The sequence below is a fragment of the Martes martes genome (genome assembly GCF_963455335.1).
Source record: "Martes martes genome assembly, chromosome: 3".
Classification (NCBI taxonomy): domain Eukaryota; kingdom Metazoa; phylum Chordata; class Mammalia; order Carnivora; family Mustelidae; genus Martes; species Martes martes.
In genome coordinates, this window is record NC_137890.1 from 59,165,996 (window position 1) to 59,190,213 (window position 24,218).

At 40.2% G+C, this 24,218-nt stretch overlaps 1 protein-coding gene across 1 annotated transcript in view; it reads right to left on the reverse strand.

Moving 5' to 3' along the window:
• Positions 1-318: 318 nt before the first annotated feature.
• CAB39L (calcium binding protein 39 like) overlaps positions 319-24,218 on the reverse strand; it is a 115,505-nt gene continuing 91,605 nt past the window's right edge. Inside the window, exons 8-10 of the mRNA XM_080799642.1 lie at positions 21,862-21,927; positions 12,778-12,921; positions 319-2,685 (exon numbers count right to left, since the gene is read on the reverse strand). Coding sequence (XP_080655768.1) covers positions 2,506-2,685; positions 12,778-12,921; positions 21,862-21,927 — 390 coding nt within the window. The 3' untranslated portion in view covers positions 319-2,505. The remainder of the gene's footprint in view (positions 2,686-12,777; positions 12,922-21,861; positions 21,928-24,218) is intronic.

Here is a 24,218-nt window from a genome sequence, read left to right on the forward strand (position 1 = left end):
GTCCATGCAGTCTGGGGGAGTTAAACTGCTCAGAGCCTCAAATATAAAATGGGAGTGCCTCTGGCTGTGATGTATTTGGTGGCAGGCAGGGACAGCTCCGGCAGTGACAGCCTCACTTGGACAACAGGACAGCAACAGGGTCATGGAGTTAACCAAGTGCCAAGGAAGATGGTGTGGGGTCTCCGGGCAGCCCGAGCACCCCCCAGAGGCCAACCCGCCCTCCCCCTGTGCTCCCTGTCTGGAATGGGGGCAGGAGCACAGACCAGCCACATGCAGAGGAAAGAAACTGAGCACGCAGTGTGTGGCACCTTTTTATTTAGTCAGTCTTTATTTAAATGTGTGTTTTGAAATAGCTTATTAAATAGGACGTTCTCAAATTTCGATTCTCACAATATTTACAGTGAATTTTGTGCAAACATATTTTGACTGTGAGCGTCTTGCTCCCCCCTTCCCATTAATAATTTACAAATTTGTATCACACAAAACCCCAGCTACTTCGTTAATGCCTCTTAGGCTCCAGTTTCCTGTCTGACGGGTCCTGAACTAGAATAAGAACTTGCAAGCAAAGAACTAATTCAAGCCCAGAGGAAATAAAATGTTTTATTTATCAAAGGCCTTGCTTTCCAAATAGAAACCTGTGTCCTAAGATGTTGTGGAACAGTGTTAGCAACCAAATAAACTTCTAATGGTTATTGAGCCTTCTCTCTCTCTTTTTTAGTATTTACTGTCTTCTCTTTTAATCAAATAAGTAAAACCAGAAAAGTCAGATTCTAAGAGACTCTGGACTGTCAGGAAACATTATAAAAATAATCTGACTTCAGTGAGTAAAGAATGAAGGTCATCAGTTGGCTGTGGGCTGACCCTCCACGTTGACGCTGGCCAGAACGTGTCCCTCAGGGCCCACGCTATATGCCTCAGGAGTCCACGCTGGGCCCCTGCCGAGAGGGGTGAAGGCCTGCCAGCTAATTCTTCAGATAGAAAATCTACAGAGGGCACTGATCCTGGAGAAGGACTCCCGGAGAAGCACCCTTCCCTGTCTCGTGAAGAAACACCTGGTTGAAGAACACAGCACACAATATTATATAAAGCAAGTGTCCTTACAGAAGGCCACAACTCACAACTTGGAAACAGAATTCTGAAAAAATACACATTAATCATTATACCCCTAATGTCTTGTAAATATAGCTTTAAAATTTCTTTTTATACACTCGATGTCTGAAACGAACCATAGCCTTTTTTGTTGTTTTTGGTCCATGCCTTTTTTAAAGAACACAAATTAAGTCCTTACTCATACCAGTATGCAAGAGAATATTTGAGACCATATTTTTGTAGGTTTTCTACCTTTTTGATGAAAGCTTTGATGGGAAACTAGAGTGCCAGCTAATTAGAAAATAAACTGAAAAGATAAATTTTAGTCCTCTGAGAAGTTTTTCACACATTTACTCATTTGCCCTCCCAATGGCAATGTTCCCTTGTCTATAAAAGCGGGCTAACCCTCTGGACCCACGGTTTTGTACACGTGAGGCATCCCAATGCAATGATTCCTACTCTAAAGCACACTTTCACCATGAAAGAATTTTCCCATAATGACAGGAATGAAATATTCCAAACATTCCCTAATACTCCAGGAGTCAGAGCGAAACGACAGTGTTTATTACTGCTAGAGCTGTGGTCCTACACCATCTGTTCCAAGTTCTCAAGTTAGCAGGTCATACCCGCGGGTCCCCTGTGTCCCCGTGACCTCTGCTGAGCTGACCTGTCCTACTCTGGACAAGCCGTTTCCTAGCTACCCGGGCTGCAGGCTGCAGGGGGTATGCCAGGAGTGGGGTGCTGAGGAAAACTGCTCGGAGGGGGCTCAGGACATTGAGTGGGACTGTAAGCAGAGAGAGGCCTTCGCTTCCCTACGAAGTTAGTCATGGTAAAAAGCAGACGGGCAGGGAACAAGGACGTGTGATGACTGAAAACATGGGCCTTGTCTCGCCAGAGCTTTCAGCACCATGAGAAATCCGTATGTCAAAAACTAATGATGTGCTGTATGGTGACTAACGTAATGTTAAAAAAAAGAAGAAGAAATCTGTACGTCCAAGTGCAGGTGGGTGGAATGGCTTCGCGCCTCTTGCCCCCACCCCCAGTTCTGAGGAGAACATAACCTTGAGGGCTCAGGGATGCCCGTCATTCGGACTTCTACTCAGGGCTCGGGTCTGCAAGCCCACGGCCCTGCTGCCTTTTGTCAACAAAGGGTTAAAGCTGTTTTTATCAATGTCTAAGACAGTGGCTCTGATTTCACATAAATCATCACAGACTTGATTCAAATGAATACATTATTCTAGGTTAATCATTTTTTTCATTCAAATGTTTATATTCCATCTACCCTGAACAATGAATTGAGAAAAACCAGGTATCTCCTCCAAAGCCTTCCCGAGAACAATTACTTTTTGAAATAACACTTTCTGTACAAACTGAACAAATGAGACAGTGACTGTGGCGGGAGAGTGGCTGAGACCGTCAAGGGGTGGTTTTCTTCAAGTCCCGGATCTGTTTAATCAGGTAGTTCTTCTCATCGCTGAACTGCTCATCGTCCGTCCTTTCCTTTTGGAAGCTACTCAGAAACTCAATGAGTTTGGGTTGATTTTTTAGTAGGATCTCCACAATAGGCTGTGTTTTGTGAGGACTGGCCACAAACACCTGAAATGAAAAGAAACAAATACCTCAGACAGGGAACACACACCAGAGACAACACAGACCCTACTTGGGGTCCCCGTGCTACTTGTGTGGTAAAATACAGAAGCCCCACGTTATGCTTCCCTATTGATGAAAATCCGTAGTTCCCTATCCAGAGCCTGTTCTGGAGAGCTAACTGGGAACTCGTCAGCGCTACTGTGAACAGTTCTTACTTTTACTTTGTTTTGATTTTAAATGTCTTAAATGTTTATATGTTCTTAACGATACAATCTTTCCAACAGAAAACATCAGACACCCATATACTCACCAACAACTTGAGCAGATTTTTGCCATTTTACTTCTAATCTCTTTTTAAAGGAATAAAACACTAGAAATAGATGCAAACTCTCACTTTCCATCTGTCCTCATCCCCTTGAGCAGTGTGCTTCCATCCCCAAGCGTGTTTTTATCCTTTTTCTCCTACTACGTGTGTGTGTGTAGGTGTATACATACACCTACACACACACACACACACACACCCCATAAACAACATGTAGTATTTGAGTGTGCTTTTTTTTTTTTTACAATTTAGTTTTTGAACAGGTAATATATTCATCGGGCTAAACATTTCAAAAAAGACAAAGATGCAGAGTTCTCCTCTCATCTGCCCTCCCTGGAGGTCCTTATGAATGTGGAGGTTTAAAATTTACAATTTTCCAGCCTCCATCTCCCAGAGATTCCAACTCAGCAGATCTGGGGTGGAGGTCTGGCATTCTGTATTTTTCTGAAGTTCATAAAAAATTCTTACATGCACTCCTGTTGAAACCATAATCCTAGACTAGTAACTCAGCTATACTATAAAAGACAGCAATGGCTATAATAACAGGACACAGTAACTCAAAACTATAATACTGATGGGTGTAATGTTTCTCAATGGACACACTTCTAAGTTAGATGGTATATGTATAATGACATGAGAAAACCCAAAAAGTATGTGACTCCTATACAGCTCTATGGTTTCACGTTCTGGGCATCTCACTCCTCTGAAGGGTTGAGGGCTTTACCATCAGGCCCCCCCCTGCCCCATCCCAGACTTCCAGCAGCGCATCCTCTAAACACACTATGACAAGGATGGGTTATGGGGGTAAGTGAAGGCTAAAAACTTGAGTCCTCAAGGTTTCTCCAGCCCAGAAATTATGAAGAAAGAAAAGAATATACAAGGATGTTAAGGCCCTATGAGATGGGAAGAAAAGGCTGTGGAGGTTCAAAAGAGGTGAACATAACATTAGATTTCTGAGTTTATTGTGTGACATGCGAGCTCGTCCATGAATCAGATTTTTCTGACTGAAAATAGCCATTAAAAAAAAAAAAAGGGAGTCCAGCAGAGAAAGTGAACAGAACATTTGCTTACTTATATATATGTAAGTTCCTAGGGATTTGTCCATTTCATTTACATTATCTAATTTGTTGGTTAGATTACACTACAATTATTCATAGTATTCTCTTAGTGATTTTTTAAAATTTCTATGAGGGGATTGAATTGGAAATAAAAAACCTCCCAACAAAGAAAAGCCCAGGACCAAATGACTTCACTGGTAAATTCTACAAATTTTAAAGAAGATTTAACAGTCTATTTCAAATTCTTTCCAAAAAATAAAAGAGAAGGGAACACTTCCTAATTCATGCTATGAGGCTGGCCTTAACCTAATGCCAAAGCCAGACAAAGACAAGACAAGAAAACTAGAGACCAATATCCTTTATGAATAAAGATGTAAAAATCCTCCATAAGATATAAGCAGCCTGAATCTAACATCATATTAAAAGAATTATATGCCATCAACAAATGGAATTCTAGAAATATAAAAGAGGTTCAACATAATCAAATCAATCAATATAATATACCATATGTATGGAGTTGAACTGTGTCCCTCAAAAATATGAATGTTTAAGTCCTAACCCTCAGAACTTATAAATATGACCTTATTTACAAGCATGATCAAATCCAGATGAGGTCATACTAGATTACGGTGGGTCCTAATTCAATGAGTAGTATCCTTACAAGAAGAAGAAAATTAGGACAAAGAGACACATGGGGATGCACAGATGTAAAGATGAAGATGAAGACAGATATTGCAGTTACGAATCTATAAGCCAAGGAATCCCACAGATTGCTGGCAATCACCAGAAGCTAGGAGGTAAGCATAGAACAGATTTTTGGGGTGAACCTCTCCAAAAGGACCCACCCCTGCTGAGACAATAAACTTCTGTTGTCTTAACCCATTCAGTCTATGGTACTTTGTTATGGCAGCTCCAGGGAACTGATATCTACCTCACACTGGAAACAAAAATTAACTCATAATCAATCAAAGACCTTAATATAAGAGCTAATAAAACTTTCAAAGGAAAATATAGGGCTCTATCTTCATAACCTTGGATTTGGCAATGGTTTCTTAGCTATGACATCAAAAGCATGAACAACAAAAGAAAAAAAAAACAGATAAACTGAACATCAAAATGTAAAACTTTTGGGTATCAAAGGACATTATCAAGAGAGTGAAAAGACAGCACGCAGCATGAGAGAAAATATTTGTGAATCATATGTACGATCAATGCCTAGTATCCAGAATATATAAAGACCCCTTACAATTCAACAACAACAACAAAAACTTTTTAAAAAGGGGTAAAGGACTTCAACAGACATTTCTCCAAAGAAGATATGTAAATGGCCAGTAAGCACATGAAAATTAATACTCAACATCATTAGTCATTAGGGAAATGCAAATCAAAACCACAATGGAGTGTCACTTCACAGGCACTAGGATGACTACAATAAAAAAAACCTGAAAACAACACATATTGGTAAGGAAGGGGAGAAATTGGAACACTGTACAATTACACTGCTGGTGGGTGTGTAAAATGGTGCACCCTCTGTGGTAAACAATTTGGCAGTACCTCAATAAATAACACATTTAATTATCGTAAGACTGAAAATTCCATTCCAAAGTATGGATTAAACTGTGGATTAAAATAATTGAAAAACTCTCTTCAAATAAGAACTTGTACACAAATGTTTGTAGCAGCACTGTTCACAACAGCCAAAAGTCCATCAACTGATGAACAAATTGTGGCATATCCACACAAAGGAATACTATTCAGCCATAAAACTGATTGAAATATTGATCATATTACAACATGGGTGAACCTTAAAAACATGTTAAAGAAAGCAGACTCAAGAGGCTATATACAGTATAATTCTATTTATATGAAATACCCAGGAGAGGCAAATCCATTGAGACCAAAAGCAGATTAGGAGATGCCAAAGGCTTGGGGTATGGGAAAACGAGGAGTAACTGCCTAATGGGTACAGGGTTTCCTTTTGGGGTGAGGAATATGTTCCGGAACTAGATAGTGATGATAGTCATGTAACACTGTAAATATGCTAAATGCCACTGAACTGTACACTTTAAAATGGTTAGAATGGTGAAGTTTAGGTTACTACAATACAGTAAAATTGTTATTTATATATGTTTTAAAAAGGACCCCTGACTGGTTTACATTGTTAGAATGCCTAACCTTTATATCATACCTATCAGTAGTATGTCAGAAAATCCTATGCTGAAGCTTAATTCGTGGCTCCTGTGGTTACTGTTTGTTTACAAGGGAGCTGCTGTGAAGTTTTAGGTAGAAATTGTCTGGCATTTTGTGGTAACTCTATAAATAACTCATAACAGTCTTTCTTTCTAAAAAAAATTAAATATATTGGACAAACTAAGCTTCTCTGTTTCAATCGAAAATAAATGTGAAATGTAGAAGAGTTTGGAGTCAGGTGTCACTGGACTGACTACACTGAATCCCCACACTGTACCCCTAACAAATGTTAAATTTGTTTTCTGGTTTTAAAATTTTCCTATTTTAATTCTTCATGGCTCTTGAACTCTGCTGCCTCTAAAGAGAGTTGTTGATTAGAGGCAGCAAAGGCATCAGTGCTCAATACCCTGGGGTGGGGGTGGGGGGTAGGAGGGAAGGGGTTGGGCTGACCGCCCCAGTGAAGGCTGGAGATGAACCAGTACCATAAGGAATGCACTTCTGAATCAAGGTAGGATGAACCAAATCTTCTGAATATCATGTCCAGTATAGGGAGTTTCTTGGTTTTTTTCTCTGCTGGACCCCCCCCCCTTTTTTTTAATGGCTATTTTCAAACCATCCCCAAACAAGTTAAACAAATGGAACTACCTGTGGCTTCTCTTTGTACAGTGTGGTCTTATTGGCTGTATCCCTTAATTTACACATATTTCAGAAATGTGATTTATGGAGTTCTCAAGCATGGTTAGAGAAAGGCAAATATCATGACCACAACTCAAATATTTTTAACTTAGAAAACTACGAATACTTTGCTCGCTATTTTAAACCTGAATGCTTTTTATGAAAGAGTAAAAAAAAAAATGCACGTCTTACACACACATTCATTCATTTCATTCAAATTCTATTTTGTCAAGAGGGATTTGCACTAGACAAGGCATTGGAAGGTTCGTTTTCCTCTTTGTTTACCTTACTGTCTGTGAGGCATGCTGTAAGCCTAGAATGCTTTGTATGTGGATTTGAAACTGGGGCTCCCATGACCGTTACATGAAAGTAACTCAAAGCAAAATTTCATTCCACTGAAGTATAAAATAAGGTCTTTTCTTTCTAAAGGCTCGCCCTCTTGAATGAATATGAGCTTGAGCAATATAATGTTTAGAATATCTTGACGTAATTCGTGCTGGTGTTGATCAGACAGTAATTTTTTCCTGTTTAAGAAAGAAGGACCTAATTCCTACCTCTGCAAGCTGGCTGGTGTCTGTGAGCCCCAATGAGCCCACAACAGGACCAGACCAGGCCCCACCACTTGGGCAGGGAGGAACAAAAACCCTGGGAAGGGAGGGAGGATGGAGGAAGAGAGCAGGCCAGAAGTTCAGGATGCTCTAAACATCTCCCGAATCTCCCAAGATCCTCCTCCTCCTCATGCCACCATCCTTATCATGACCCTGACTAGGAAAGCGACACATGTAGAAAACTAGGAAAACAGAAAAAGAGACACAAAGAAAAAAGAAAAAAAATCTCTTAGGGGCGCCTGGGTGGCTCAGTGGTTTAAGCCTCTGCCTTCGGCTCAGGTCATGGTCTCGGGGTCCTGGGATCGAGCCCCGCATCGGGCTCTCTGCTCAGCGGGAGCCTGCTTCCCCCTCTCTCTGTCTGCCTCTCTGCCTAGCTCTGATTTCTCTCTGTCAAATAAATAAAATCTTTAAAAAAAAAAAATCTCTTAAATAATTCCTCCACCCAAAGATAGTCACAGTGAACATTTGGTGTATATCCTTTTATTCTGTGCATATAGTTATATGTAAATATATTTTAAACAAAACTGGGCTTGCATTGTGTACAGGGTGGTTTGTAAATTGCTTTTTCACTTAATATGTTCTTAATACTTACAGCTTCTTCTTACATTAAAGGAGCCAATCACCATTTAAAGTGTAGTCAGGGCTGTGATAATAGACATTATTGTTCTGACAACTGCTTTGGCATTTTGAAATCCAAGTCTTTGGGATCTACAAATTGCATACAACTGTGGATTACATATGAAACTACAAATTTATTCCAAAATTACATGGAAAAGCCACTTTTAAAAATGTCTTATTCTAATAGTATTCACATTTCCTATTATAAATATTACTAGTCTTAATTTTCCTATATCTTTTAAACTAAGCAATAATATCATAAATATGCAGCCTCAGGATGATCAAACCAAACCCTGAGTCATATATTTATATACTTTTAGGTGATGTTGATAAAGTTGGTCACTAAAACCCATTACAAGCCTTTCTATAGACAAACATAGACTTGATTATTTTATGAATTTTTATTTTATTTTTAAATATTTTATTTATTTATTTGACAGACAGAGATCACAAGTAGGCAGAGAGGCAGGCAGAGGGGGAAGCAGGCTCCCTGCTGAGCAGAGAGCCCGATGTGGGGCTCGATCCCAGGACCCTGGGATCATGACCTGAGCCGAAGGCAGAGGCTTAACCCACTGAGCCACTCAGGTGCTCCTATTTTATTAATTTTTAAAGAAAGTATTTTAAAAAGTAGAAAAGAGAGGTGAAGTCAGGTTTCACTTTTTCTCCTCCACCACTCAGTGAAATAAGGGGAAAAAAAGAATTCAGATGAAGGCATGCCACCGTTGAGCACTCTGCGCTATTTAGAATAGTTGATGAAACATTAAGTTGATATGAACACTTTTTTCCTGTCCATTAACATTTTTTAAAAAATATTACTAATATTGTATCAGCTTATAGCTGATTCCTAAATTTACCTGGCTCAACGGGTTTCTCCGTCAGTAGACTTATATTTGGTATATCGTGACTGGAGTGGTTCACCTACTGAAAAAACAGGTCCTTAAGGAAGCAGGATGGTTAGGCTTTCACCAAATTAGTTTGTAATTTTGCATTCTTTTCAGTAAGACCACACGGAAATGATTCTCAACTAGGATGTTTCTTGTTCTGTATCCTTTTTTAAGGTGAATTGTCAAATGGGGCGTTGTATTTTGGAAAGGGTGAGGGTGGAGCTTCTTGTTTTCATGGAAAGAGCTATTGCAGCCAACTGCTAGGATCTAAGTGATAGAGTAGTACACTCGGGAACATTTCTGTCCCAGCCATGCCTGAGTTCCAGCAGTTCTAAGAGGTGAGCCAAAAGGTGCAGACCACCCCATCCCCAAGGATGGTAGGAAGTAGCATCATGGTCTTTGCTATGAAGGAAGTTAACAGAGAAAGGAAAGCGAGCTCAGCTCATAGCTGATACTTGAGTCCCTATCAGACACAACTCTGGAAAAGCAAGGATCACAGAGACAAAAGTCCCCAGAACCTAGTATCTTAGAACCAGACTACTGACTTGAATGTAACTCTTGCACCTTACAAGTGAGGAAACAGATCCAGTTGGGTTTGCCCAAAGTCATTGGTGGCAACTAAGCCAGAATGAAGACCCAGGTTTCTTGGCCTCCATCCAGCACTTTCCCACCACACCATCCTGCTTGTCCACAGCACAAAAAAAACATGAAATGGTATCTCATTCAATTCCTTGAAATTACCAGCAAGCTAATGAAAATAATCTGGCAAAGACATTTTTAGCAGTGTGTTCCACATTTTTTGCACCTTATGGAAGGTGCTCTTTTGGGGGGAAAAAACAACTATTAATACACAACTGTGAAAAAAAAACCCTCTAGGACTCATTACTTTTTCTAAACAACAAAATATTGTATTTGGCAAGTGAACAATTCAGTTCATACTTTGGTGGTGGAAACATAGGGTACACGGTAGGCCCAGTTCATACACAGACAAGTAAACAAGTGGTCAGCTATTTTTAAATGCACCTACTCTGTCCAGTGATTAGATGATCCAAATTCCGAGGACGGAAGTAGGTTATTTCTATTTGACCACCCACTGAATACTTCCATAATACTGTATTTTGACCAAAATTAAATGAAGCTTGTTTTCATCTAGAAGGATATATTAAAATTCCATGGGAACTGAAGGACATGACACACAGCCTTCTACAGTTTCTTGGGTCAGAGCAGTCCTGAGAGGGTCTATGATTTCTACTGTGTAGACATCTTCCAGTGCCACAGCCATCAATTTGTGTTTCTTCTGATTTGCATTTATTTTGTATGAAATAACTCTGACATAGAGCAGAGTATAACAAAACATATCAGACTCGTGTCCCCACTATGTGCTCTATCAAAATCTAAAATTTTTGCCATACTTGCCTTCAGATTTTTTTTTAAAGATTTTATTTATTTGACAGACAGAGATCACAAGTAGGCAGAGAGGCAGGCAGAGAGAGAGGAGGAAGCAGGCTCCCTGCAGAACAGAGAGCCCGATGTGGAGCTCGATCCCAGGACCCTGAGATCATGACCTGAGCCAGAGGCAGAGGCTTTAACCCACTGAGCCACCCAGGCACCCCTTGCCTTTATATTTTTTAATAAAATAAAACACTACAGATATAACTGGAGGCTGTTGTCACCTCTTCATGATACCATCTTCCTCCCTACCCTTCCCTGCTGAGGTGACTGCTGTCCTGAATTTGGTATTTACCAACCCCATACAGGTTATTGGACTATAACTGCATAAGTCTGAATCCATATATAGTGCTGTTTTGCATGTTTTCAAACTTTAAATAAATAACATCTTTTTAACGTTTGTTTCTTCCACTCGATGTCTGGGATTTACCCACACTGATCTATATGACTCAATTAATTTTAACCCATTACTACATGCTACTGTACGAATATAACACAATTTATTTTCCCCATCTCCTGTTGATGACCATTTGTGTTTTTTTTTCTTATTTTACACTATTCTAAACAATGTTGTGATAAACATTTTTGCACATGATTCCTTGTGCACATATAGAAGAGTATCTCTAAAAAATTGCTGAGGGGACGCTTGCTTGGTTCAGTCAGTTAAGTGTCTGACTCTGGATCTCTGCTCAGGTCTTAATCTCAGGGTCATGAGTTCAAGCCCTGGGGTTGGGCTCCATGCTGGGTGTGGAGCCTACTTTAAAAAAAAATTGCTGAGAGATGAGATTCCAGGATTGAAGGATATGTGTACATTCAGTTCTTTGTTTTACTAAATTGCTCTTGAAAGTGGTTGTAACAACTTACAGTATATCGACAGCTTCCACTGCCCTCCAACCTTACCAATATTTGATTTGTCAGACTTAAAACATTTTACCATTACAAAGAATGTAAAATGATAACTCATTGATATTTCAATGGCAATTGCCAATGTTACTTAGTAAGATGATCATCTTCCCCTGTTTATTGTTCAGTTTCCCTCATCTGTAAATGACCAGCTTGCCTCCTTTGCCCATTTCTCTATTGAATTCTTTTTCTAAATGATTTGTCAGTTATATATATATCACCTTCTATCCTGTCTTTTTACTTTGCTTATTCTGTCTTTTTGAACACAAGTTTTAAATTTGACGTAGTTAACTAAATACTTCCTATTATGTTTTGTGGCCACAGCTAATCTTAGGCCATTGTTCTACCACACAAATTTTAGAATCAGCTTATCAAGGGCCAAGAGAAGTCCTATTGGGATTTTGAACATCACTGAATGGAATTTATAAGTTAGTTTGGTATTTGAATTGCTCTAGTGGCTCTTTGGACAATACAGTCCTGGTAGCTGAAAGATGGACTAAAAAAAATTTTTTTTATTAACCTAAATTATATACCTTAAAAACTGCCATGTCTCTCCCATTTATAGATTTATAAATTGAATCACTGAGTAGACATTATAAATACCCCACCCAAAAGCTTGGAATTCTCCTCTTAATTCTATTCCAGATATCTATCCTAAGAAAATAATCCTAAACATGGAAAAAAAAAAAAAAAACCTAGCTGGATATAGAAAATGCTCATTGTGGCATTCCTCTCAGTAGGAAAAAAAAAAAGGAAATAACCTAAATATAAAAAAACAGAAATGTTTAAGTAAACTAGAGTAAACAAACCCAATGATGAACTGTGCCAATAAAACTCCTGGCTCTAAAATCCATACATAACAATTATGGATTAATGTTCACTTCTGGCAAAGCATTAAGTGATAAAATTAAGGTATCAATTTTGTGTACCATGTGAATACAACTCCAGAAGAAACCGGTGTTATGGGGCGCTGCTTTCCATTCACAGCAAAATGCACTTAAAAATTATTTCTAAACAAGTAATAAAAAAGCACCGGTATTTTTTCAGTGCTCCATTTAAGGCTCAAAGAAACACTTAAGGCAGAAAGCGAAGCATTCAAATTCCAACACTCGGGATTTGGATTCTGGCTCTATCGCTGATTATTTTAGTAACTTTTGGGAAACAGTATCCACCTATTTTCTCAGTGGAAAAAAATGAAAATATTTAGAGATAGGGATTAGAAACAAATGGGCATTCATTAAAATAACTCTAAAATTTCGTCCAAGTCATGCAAAATGGAAAGACTGCCTATTTCATTTTCTCTCAAGTATAAAGGAGAGTAAACAGCAGGGAGGAGTTTGCCACTGGAAAGTGAAAAAACAAATGCCCAGGTTATTTCTGCGGCACTTTACCTTAAAGACATGGAAGGCTTCAAACTGAATGTTGGGACTTTTATCTCGAAGGAGGTTCATCATCAGTTTGAGGTTCTCTGGCTTGCTGATGTACTTTGTCATAATGGCAAAGTTGTGTCGGTCCAGGATCAGCTCACCTAGCAGCTACAAAAACAAAAAACAAGAAACAAAGAAACAACAACAACAAAAAATCAGAGATATAATCTATCTGAGAGTCATCTGATTCAAAATATATCTCACTTCTCCCTGTAAAACATACTATAAATGTGGTTAGGAATGTTGATGTGAAAAAAAATGAAGAGTCCTTAAGGCATCTTAACATTTAGCACAGGCATGAAATGAGTAGTTATTATTAAAGTTATTTTAAGCTTTTCACACAGTTTTGCTAAAGTTCGTGATTAATGCATTTCTGAATCTTTTTAAGCCAGTCGTTGCTGCAGCTTAAAAAAGCTCTCTTTGTAGCTCTCACCCAGAGCTAGCCAGAAACGAATTTATTATTTTCATCACTCACTTTAATCTTACTTCCCAGCACTGCATTGCTTCTTAGGCATTATGGTAGAATAAGAAAGGATAACAAAATTGATTCTACAGTTATACCTGTATATATATACAGGTGTGTGTGTGTGTGTGTGTGTGTGTGTGTATATATATATATATATATGTATATTACTGTATATACCGAATAAATGTACTCTAGTAGCTCACTGGGAAAAATAGGTTATGTCAAATGAGCCTTACCTTCCCCTTAACTTTTGTTACAAAACGAGCTAGATAGCTAGCTGGGTACATTAACCCTGAATCCATATTAAGCAAGTTTTTTTAAAAGAGTAAAACAAAACATTTTCTGGTGACAAATTATTAGCTCCCTCCAAATGCAGCATTATTCCATGTTATGAGATGAATGTCTGTGCCTCCCTAAAATCTACATGCTGAAATCCTAACCCCAAATGTGAAGGTATTGGGAGGTAGGACCTCTGGGAAGGTAGGATCGCAGGAATGGGACAGGCGTTCTTATCAAAGAGATCCAGAGGGCTCTCTTACTGCCAGCACCTTCATCTTGGACTGCATGCCTCCAAAACTATGAAAAATAAATGTTGCTTAAGCCACCCAGTCTGTGGCATTTTTGTTATAGCAGCATAAACAGACTAAGACAATTCAAAACAAAATAAAAATACCCAAGAATCGTCTTCAACTAGCAGCACAGTTGACTGTTCTTTACTCATAAACTTTTATTCTCATACAGGGGTAGCAATTCCTAAAACAGCAACCAGGCAGCTGAAATGCACACTTCACAAGGTTGTATAAATGATCTACTTATTTTTGAATTCTCCTATTCACCAGACTTTTTCTGGATGCCTCATGGTACTGATGCTTATAGAAATCCTGGATGGGCGAAGAAAGCACATGGAACTATGGGCTGGCTGTCTATCACAATACAGTCCAGCAACAGAACCCCAGAGGTGTGTATGTAGTGGTGTGTGTGTGTATGTGTTTGTGAATGTGTCTTGGCTGCCAGTAAACAACCACCTTGCCTGTCATGCGTCTTTTGTCTATTTAACAAATAAGAACTACATACCTTAAGGTTATGTTAGCGCACAAAAATAATGGTTGTTAAATATAAGACATAATGACCACTGTTGGATGTTAGCTGGTTAGTCTCAAACACAGGACAGTAGTCATGTAAACTGTTCATCTTCATTTTCCTTAATCTCTCTGCAGCATCTAAAGCTAACTGAACACTCTTCTGGAAACTTCTTTGCTCTTGGTTTCAAGGCCACTGCATTCTTCTGGTTTCTCTTGCAGCTTGTTTCTTTGCTCCTGTGTTACTGTTCTCCTGCCTTCTGCTCTACACATGTAGGAGTTTTCCAAGCAGTGTACATGAATCTCTGATCTTTCTTCTCTCTCCAGTCTCATCTATGCCCATGGCTTCAACTGTAACATCTAGGGAGATGTTTCCCAAACCTACATTTGGAGTCTCAGTTTCTTTCCTGAGGTCTATACCAACACTTCTAACTGCCCATCTGGTGGCCCAGTGGACCACTTTGCTGGCCAGCCACACTCGGCATCCCTGAAACCAGTTCCTTTCCCTCTTCGTTAATGACGCCATGGCCAGCCAGGCTCCTCGGGAAGAGCTGAAATCTTCCTTGGCTCCTTCTTTCCCTTGCATCACATCTACATCCAAGGTCTGCCAATTTTCTGTTTGTAAATGTCTCCGACATTCTTCCTTCTGTTTTTATTGCCAATACCCTCTTTGCAGCCCTTATTCCTCTCGCTCGCTCCTGGGCAAGCACGCTGAATGGTCCCTTCTTCAGGCTAGACCCGACCCAACCCAATCCCTCCTGTTTGTTGTGCCAAACGCACCTTCCTGAAGCTCAGCCCTGTTCATGTTACTTATTCCACCGAGAGAGAGCACGAATAAACAAATGAGTCCCTGGATGCCTATGGATTCAGGGGAGAAAATTAAACTCCTTAAGATGGCATTCAAAGGCTTCTATGCTCTGGAGTCGCTTCTGCTTCCTTTCCTTGGAGCCCCACTTACTCCTCATTGTTCTGCCTCTGTGGCCTCACTCTCCTTGACCTCACTGTTTCCCCCAGCTTTATTTAGACATAATTGACAAAACTGCCTATATTTGAAGGGCACGTCATGATGATTTGAAATATATTTACATCGTGAAACATTGACCATGATCAGGTTAATTAACACATCCATCCCCTCACAGCTGCCCTTTGGTTTGGTGTGTGATGAGAGTGCCTAAGAGCTTCTCTCAGCAAATTTTAAGCACTCAGCACAGTACTATTCACTGTAGTCACCAGGCTATACATTGGATCCTCAGGACTTAGTCTTCTCATAACTGAAAGTGTGAACCCACTGATCAACACCTCCCATCCCCCTGCCTCCCAGCCCCTGTGAACCACCATTCTACCCCTGCTCTGTGCTCTGTTTCTCCCCAGCTGTACTCACTCTGCCTTGCAGTACAGACTTACTTGCCTCTTTGGAACATAAGCTCCGTGTGGACACGGATGAACTCTTGTTTGTGTTTGTCCCCTTTACAGCTTAACTGTGTGATATGTGTGGGTGCTGCTGGGGAAATAAAGTCCACAAAACGCAGAGAAGAAAGAAAGCAGTTCGATGATTGAATAAGCATATCCGCAACACAACATTATAGGTAATCTGTGCAAAAGACATTAGGAAGACAGATAAAACTCCACCTGACTTATATGGCCAAGCAGCTATGATCCCCTACATATGTGTATTCTCAAGATGAAAGGTAAACCACTCCCTGTCGGAGGGCTTGACAGTGCCTTTTGCTATGCACCCTTCACAGTTCCCTCTGAACCCACCCGGCCACTAAGGAAGCTACTTGTTTTTAGCTAATTGCCTTTATTCAGGTAATGAAGAGAATCATGAAACTCTTATGTTTCTGACAAGCAAATGGTTACGGCTCGGAGAGAAGCACCAAGGTTAATTTCCCCGATAACATCGGGGACACAGGTGTGCCACCTTCTTACATGTTTACATGTCAGCAGGATGGCTCCCAGACTTTCAAAAAAAGACCCAGCCACTTTTGGTTGTAAAGCTGACAGGAATTATATATGTGTCTATGTATGTAACTTATACCCACTTAAGATTTACATGGGCATTTATATAGCTATGCTTCATTACAGATATAGATCTGTATATCTACCTACAGATTCTATATTGATATAAAGATATTTTTATATAAAACATATGTTAAAATCAAATATAATACATATCACCTCTATACAAATACATATACATATAGTACACACATAAACATATCAAAAGGTCTTTCAACAATACATTGCATTAAAAAAATTTACCCTTAAAATTTGTGCAAACACACACACACTCAAGAATTTACTGAAGTGACATTTATAAGTCAAATTTAGATTAAGTCACTTTAATTTTTATTATAAAGGGATGCCTACATGTAAGTTTTATCCAATCTGTCCTTTGCTAATATAATTTCACTACTTTTCTAAAGCAATCAATTGTGTTAAATCATTTGACCAACACTGACTCCTTTAGCCATTAAATGTAATCTATTTTAATTAATACTGATAATGGCAAAATGCTGCATTTCATCTTAATACAAAGCATTTAACATGATAAAATGGAAAAAAATTGTTCTTAGTTCTCTATATTAGATTTTATAGGCTTCAATATTACAGAGTAAAGCCAAGCACAGCAAGTAGAAATAATGAGTTTTTAAACTTCGTGTTTCAATGAAATTGACCAGAGCCAGAAACAACCCCCAAAATTCTACCAAGCTTCTTTTGATTTACAATCTTTCTTGCTAGTAATTAAATGGCTCTGAAGATAATAAGAAGTAAATTCCTAAGCTCTGTCATGTGAGGGGAAGGAATTTCTCTGTTATACTGACACCAGGAATCTAAGCTTCCCAAGGTAGTTCAGGACAATTTAGAATATGATTACCAAAAGACAGCTGGAAGCAAGGGGAGTCAGAAAATAGCCTAGCTTTAAGACAGCTTATCACTTACAGAATACTCTAAGTATGCTTTTTTTTTTTTTTTTAAAGATTTTACTTATTTATTTGACAGACAGAGATCACAAGCAGGCAGAGAGGCAGGCAGAGAGAGAGAGGAGGAAGCAGGCTCCCCGCTGAGCAGAGAGCCCAATGCGGGGCTCGATCCCAGGACCCTGGGATCATGACCTGAGCCGAAGGCAGAGGCTTTAACCCACTGAGCCACCCAGGCGCCCCTGTAAGTATGCTCTTAAAAGAATCTAAACTCTCTTATTTTCTAAATGATGAAACATCTATGTATAAAATATTACAGAATTCGGAGATATAAACATGGCTGGGTAAAAACAGAACATATTGCTACCACAGACCTAATTCTCAAAAGGAAAAACCAACAGTGCACCAGCAGAGCTCTCCAAAACATTTTTCTATTAAGGACAGGAGTTACACAGCTCTCTCCTTGAATACAGGGAAATAAGACCATTTTAGTGATGTCTCTGTCTATAATCTAGCATTCAAAAAAGCCAAATCTTTAGTACCCATTTTAACAATCTCTGCATTCTTAGATATCCTTCATCTGTCTTTTACTAGTTTCCTTCAGTGTCCAACCAGTGCTCGGTTTTACCACACTGCAAATAAAATATTTGTGAGACATGCCACTGTAAAAGATTTTACGCAAGAGTAGCAGCCAACATAGTATGTCTGGGTGGATTAGTAAAGAACAGGAAAGAGGCCTTCTGAGTGGGTTGGGGGCATCTGTACATACGGAGGAAGCACAATCAAGCAGGAAAGGAAGCGTTTCAGTACGCCACGTGGACTCGGTTGCTCCTTGCCTGTGCTGCTGGGTACAGTGCGGAGGTGTCTGGCCACAGAGCCAAGCGGAAAGAGGGCTGGGAAGCGGAGAGCCAGGTGGCAGCAGATAGCAGTGAGGAAGGAAACTTCTCACTGCCCTTTACTACCCACCAAATTTCAATTCCATATTGTACCAATCACACATGCACTGAATTAACAGGCTTCTATTTTCAAGTGCAAATGCATCCTGCCAGGGAGCTGATGACACCTTGAGAGCAGAATGAGTGCAATGGGCACATGAGTAGGAAGGGATGACAGCGTAACATGAAGGAAGAAGTGGGAGGAAGGCCCAGAAGGGAGATGGTTAGAGGAACACCTGTTAGCTTTATAACTTCACCTAAGGCCCTAGAGACAGTCAATCAACAGAAAAATTTCTGTCACCAATTCCTGTCACTGTTGAAAATGGTATAAGGATAAATTCTGAAGTCTCTGACTCTGAGCTTTCTTGATCCCGCTTTAGTTCCATAGCCTTAGTTCATACCAATGCTGCTACTTTGGTTCAGGACCTTATAGATTCCCACTAAAAAGAGGGAGGATTTAGAAAATGTATGAGAGATCTCAGAGCACTGTCAGGTCTGTTTACTGTTCTGTTTCTCCTTCCCTCCGAGGGCAATGATGTCCTATAATACAGACCAGCTCCCCTGTTTTGGCTGTGCTGTAAAGCCCTTCACAAATAAGGAATTCTGTTCTTCAGGTATGCAACTGTGGCAACAGGATGCAGCCTTATCTTCAAATGCTCTTAACAAGCTTTCTGGACCTGGGAGAGCATGGCATGATGTCACTGCCTTTGTCTGAAGCTCTAGCTCCTCAATCCAGGCTCCAGCAGCAAGAGCAGTGAATCCAAGGTATGTTTTCTTTTCTTTTTTTTTAAGATTTTATTTATTTATTTGACAGAGAGAGAGGGAGAGATCACAAGTAGGCAGAGAGGCACGTAGAGAGAGAGGGGGAAACAGGCTCCCTGCTGAGCAGAAAGCCCCATGTGGGGCTCGATCCCATGACCTTGAAATCGTGACCTGAGGCAAAGGCAGAGGCTTAACCCACTGAGCCACCCAGGTGCCCCCCAAGGTATGTTTTCTACGTAGATCACTGTATATGGGTTTCCATGCAAGGGGAAACTCAATAAAGAGTGCTGAATGACTGGCTGAAATTAGCATGCTGACCCCTCCCCCCCCCCCAACAGTGGGTAATGCTGGAAAAGCAGGGGCACAAATTCAGGGGAAGGCGGGTCATGGCTAAGCCAAATCAGGGGTAAAGTGAATTGATAAAAATGTCACACAAAATACACTTTGTTTATCACTTCAGTTAAAAGTGTATTCAAGGGGCTCCTGGATGGCTCAGTGGGTTAAAGCCTCTGCCTTCGGCTCGAGTCATGATCCCAGGGTCCCGGGATTGAGCCCCACATTGGGCTCTCTGCTCAGCAGGGAGCCTGCTTCCTCCTCTCTCTCTCTCTGTGTCTGCCTCTCTGCCTACTTGTGATCTCTGTCTATCAAATAAATAAATAAAATCTTTTTAAAAAAGTGTATTCAATATTTAGAACTGAACACATTGTTCTATGAATGTCATTATCCCAACATGTAAAACTAATGTGTGATGTTTAGTAAGCCCAAAAATCATATAAAGTGCTTGACAAATTCAGTCAATTAATACCTGCCAATAACATGCTTTGGAATATCTGAGTGGGATCTGAAGGGTAGAGATGCAGCTCTAATGGATGTGCCACTCCCATTGGAGCAGTCCTACTTCCTCTTGACCAAATGCCTGCTTCCAGGCACTTTTTTATTTTTTTATTTTTTTATTTTTTAAAGATTTTATTTATTGGGGCGCCTGGGTGGCTCAGTGGGTTAAAGCCTCTGCTTTCGGCTCAGGTCATGATCTCAGGGTCCTGGGATCGAGCCCCACATCGGGCTCTCTGCTCAGCGGAAAGCCTGCTTCCTCCTCTCTCTCCCTCTCTCTTTCTGCCTGCCTCTCTGCCTACTTGTGATCTCTCTCTGTCAAATAAATAAATAAAAATCTTAAAAAAAAAAAGATTTTGTTTATTTATTTGACAGAGAGAGAGATCACAAGCAGGCAGAGAGGCAGGCAGAGAAAGAGGAGGAAGCAGGCTCCCCGCCGAGCAGAGAGCCCAATGCCGGGCTTGATCCCAGGACCCTGAGATCATGACCTGAGCCGAAGGCAGAGGCTTATCCCACTGAGCCACCCAGGCGCCCCTCCAGGCACTTTTTTAGAAAATTAATTTATTTAGTTGAGGCCAGGCTCGGAGGTAGGGGAGGGGAAGAAGGAGAGGGAGAGAGAGTTCCAAGCAGATTCTGTACTGAGTGTGGAGCCCTATGTGGGGCTTGATCTCAGGCCCCTCAGATCACAACCTGAGCGAAAATCAAGAGTGGGACGTTCAACCGACTGTGCCACCCAGGCGCCCCCAGGAGGGAAGCCTACTCACTGACTATGTGGCCCTACTTTGCTGGGCTGTCTGGGTGGGGGGAGAATGAACTTCCACAGGCTTTTCATAGGTGATACAATCTCCAATAGCAAATGCCACTTGTTTACACACAAACACCCCATCACCCATCATCACTTCCTGTCCTTGTATCTTCCTTATTAAAAAATCATATTTATCTTTTTGTTTATATATTGTCTGTTCTCCTCCAACAGAATGTAAGGTTCATTGGGGTGTGACTTCATTTTGTTCTTGGCTGTCACTGTAATGTTAGGAATAGGAGCACATAAATATTTGTTGACCAAATGGAAAGCCCTATTACTCTCCTCACCACCCCCAATAATTGATCCAACTAAGCTATTTGCAGATAATTGAGAATTGACTTTATTTTCTTTTCAGCTGGTGATACCATCTTCTAACCTCTTTTCAAAGTCTGTTTCAGTATAATATTAGCATTTTTTAAAAAGTACAGTTTTGGGTCCATGATCAAGTACCCAAATTTATTAAAGATTATTAAAGATTATTCTTTTAACTCTAAGTTAATAGTCACTCTAAGAGTGACTATTTTCAAATTTTGGAATCTTTGCTGGAAATACAATTTGAAAATGACATGTTAAATGGTGGAGGTGTTAAAGATGACCTGCGGTAAAACACTAACAAGAATGCTCAGAATATGGAACCCAGCAGTGCAAAGTGGTAAAAAACAAACAAACAAACAAACAAAAAAACTTTAGAAAAATTTGTTACAAATCTGGGGGTAAGTGCTTCTCAGATGGAGGTAAGCCCCATTACATAACCTTTTCTTCTCCCCTTCTCTGTAAAATAGCCTACAAAGTCTAATTTACAGAGAGATGTCTAAGAGAAATAGGGTCATTTCTCCTGTTTCAGTTACACTGAAAGAGAACTACAGGAGAACCTTCCTGATTCTTCCTTGTAAATGGTAATTCAGATCTTAATTTCAAGCTAAGAGTGATTTCTTTTCATCTCCAGAAAATACGCCCTAGGAGAGAACTGTGGTTGTATTTAAATTAACTTAAGCTTGACTTTCTTTTGGAGCTGCAATATACTAAATTCTACTTTATCATGTACCTATTGTTTATACTCTTACTTCCCAAAAGTCTTTGAGTCAGGGCATTTATACTGTTTTGCTACAAAGTACAGTCATAACATGAAAAATATTTTCCAAGTTACAAAAAAAAGGGACACCTTCATTTTTCTTTATGTACTTGTCCACTCAGAGCCATCATTTACCAGTAAGATATCAACTGATAACTTAAAGAAATTTCATATTACCTTTATAGATTGTCTCTTAGTCACGTAATTCTCAGACTGAAGCAATTTCTCATAGTCTTCAAAAATCTAATGAAAAGAAAATAAATATTAGAGCATAAAACCAGCAGTGGCTTCTCTGCATCAGGGTTGCTTGCTCTCTTGCTTCAAAAGTAAATCCCCAACCCGTGAGGCCAGGGCAGCCCAACAGCTGTGCTTTGCATGGGTCTCTGTGCTTAATAACCTTATGCTGATCACACTGCCCACAGGGAGCTTTCCCCCATTTCGCCATCCTCATTTACACATAAAGATACTGGGGGGTAGGAGGGTCAAGTGATACAACAGATGTACTTGTCCACTTAATTTTAGTTTTGCAAATTAAAAATTGAGAAGGAAAATGGAATATTTGAGTCCTCTCAATACATTCTTTTGAATAAAACATCTATTAACTCATCTATTAAATGGATAACAAAATAACACATTCCATGCCATTTTAGAGAAGTTGGTAGCGGTAGCTATTAGCACATGAATAATTTAGGAGAAAATTAAACACACTTAGGACTTCACATGATAACCCATGAAGAATCAAACTGCCAAGTTCATAGTGTAGACAGAGCAATAGGGCAACTTTTGCCACCTCCAGCTGGCTTCTCTGGAGGACTTCCACTCTCACCAAAAGCTGGGGGACGCTGGGATTTGGGGCCCTTGTTTCCCACTGTGGCTGTCAACCATTGCCCAAGTCCTTCATTTTCACACAGAGTGCCAGACGCTGGGGAAGCTGAGCGTGGACCTCCTACCAGACAAAGACATGCCTCAGAGACCACTGAGGTAGGAGGAGCAAGCCCAACGGAGAACTGAAGGTAGGAGAGTCCAGGGGCTGAGGAGGATGGAAACCACTCCTGGTCCTCAGAGGGCGGAGCGTGAGATGTGTGTGCACGGGTGTGATGAGGGCAAGAAGTGCCCACAGAGGATGATTACTGACAGGGAATTAAGAATGTGAAAAGTAACAACAAAACCAGGTAGCTCACATTAAAGTCATAATAATTATACTCTTTTATAGGAAGGACTTACTATTTATTCTGTCAGGATTTTGCAGGACTCAAAATTTATCAAATTTTGTGGTAAGTTTTAAAAAATTTTAGTTCCAGTATAGTTAATGTACAGTGTTATATTAGTTTCAGGTGTATAATGTAGTGATTCAACAGTTCCACACATCACCTGGTGCTCATAATCACCAGTGAGTGCACTCTTTAAGCCCCATCCCCTATTTCCCACATCCCCCCACCTACCTCCCCTCTGGTAACCATCAGTGTGTTCTGTATAGTTAAGAGACTGTTTCTTGGTTTCTCTCTTTCTCTCTTCTTTTTCCTTTGCTCATTTGTTTCTTAAATTCCACAGGAGTGCAACCATATGTAACCAGAAACTTGAAATACGTGTATAAGGTATGACTGACTCCCCAGGATGCCAGTTTCATTATTTTAGAGTCATATGTCATGTGCTCCCATTTCATAGTTTACTTTTTAAAGAAATATGAAACTCAGAAAGTATGAAATGTCTGAGGGAGCATGAGTTCTCAGAGCTGGTGTTCAGGTCAGTCAGGCGGGCTCAGTGTCTGTGTAGCTACCAAATTACACAAGACGTGACTATAGGTACAAAGACAAAATCTGGTAAATAAGGGATCAAAGAGAATGAGTTTACAGTCTTCCATATTGTTGTGTACTATTTCTTTTTTTTTTTTTTAAGATTTTATTCATTTATTTGACAGACAGAGATCACAAGTAGGCAGAGAGGCAGGCAGAGGTTGGAGGGGGAGGGAAGCAGGCTCCCTGCAGAGCAGAGAGCCCGATGTGGGGCTCGATCCCAGGATCCTGGGATCATGACCTGAGCTGAAGGCAGAGGCTTTAACCCACTGAGCCACCCAGGCACCCTGTTGTGTACTATTTCTTGAAGGCGAAGCATTCCTGCACAAAATATTACATCACTCATTCCATAGAAGAGATTAGTAGCGGATGCCGCGGGTCTTGTCATAAACTATCTTAGCTCTCTTATTTTCACTTATTATCAATGGACATCTAATGAGGCTTGAACATTCCATCTAGCTCTACAGTTTCTGATCAGGTTCCTGCCTCTCAGGGAGCTCAAGAACCAGCTAGGAAGGTACAGACACACCACAATACAATGTGGAAAATGGAGGCAGCAGGGCTGGGGAGGGAGTACTCGTGCATGAATGTGAATGGGTGGGATTAAGGAAAGCCTTCTAGAAGAATCATGTTTCAGCAGAATCTCAAAAGGATGGGTTGGATTCACCATTTGAGAAGGGAGTTGGAAGACAGAAATATTTTGGCATTTCTACAAGCAAAACTAATTATCAAGCAAGTAAA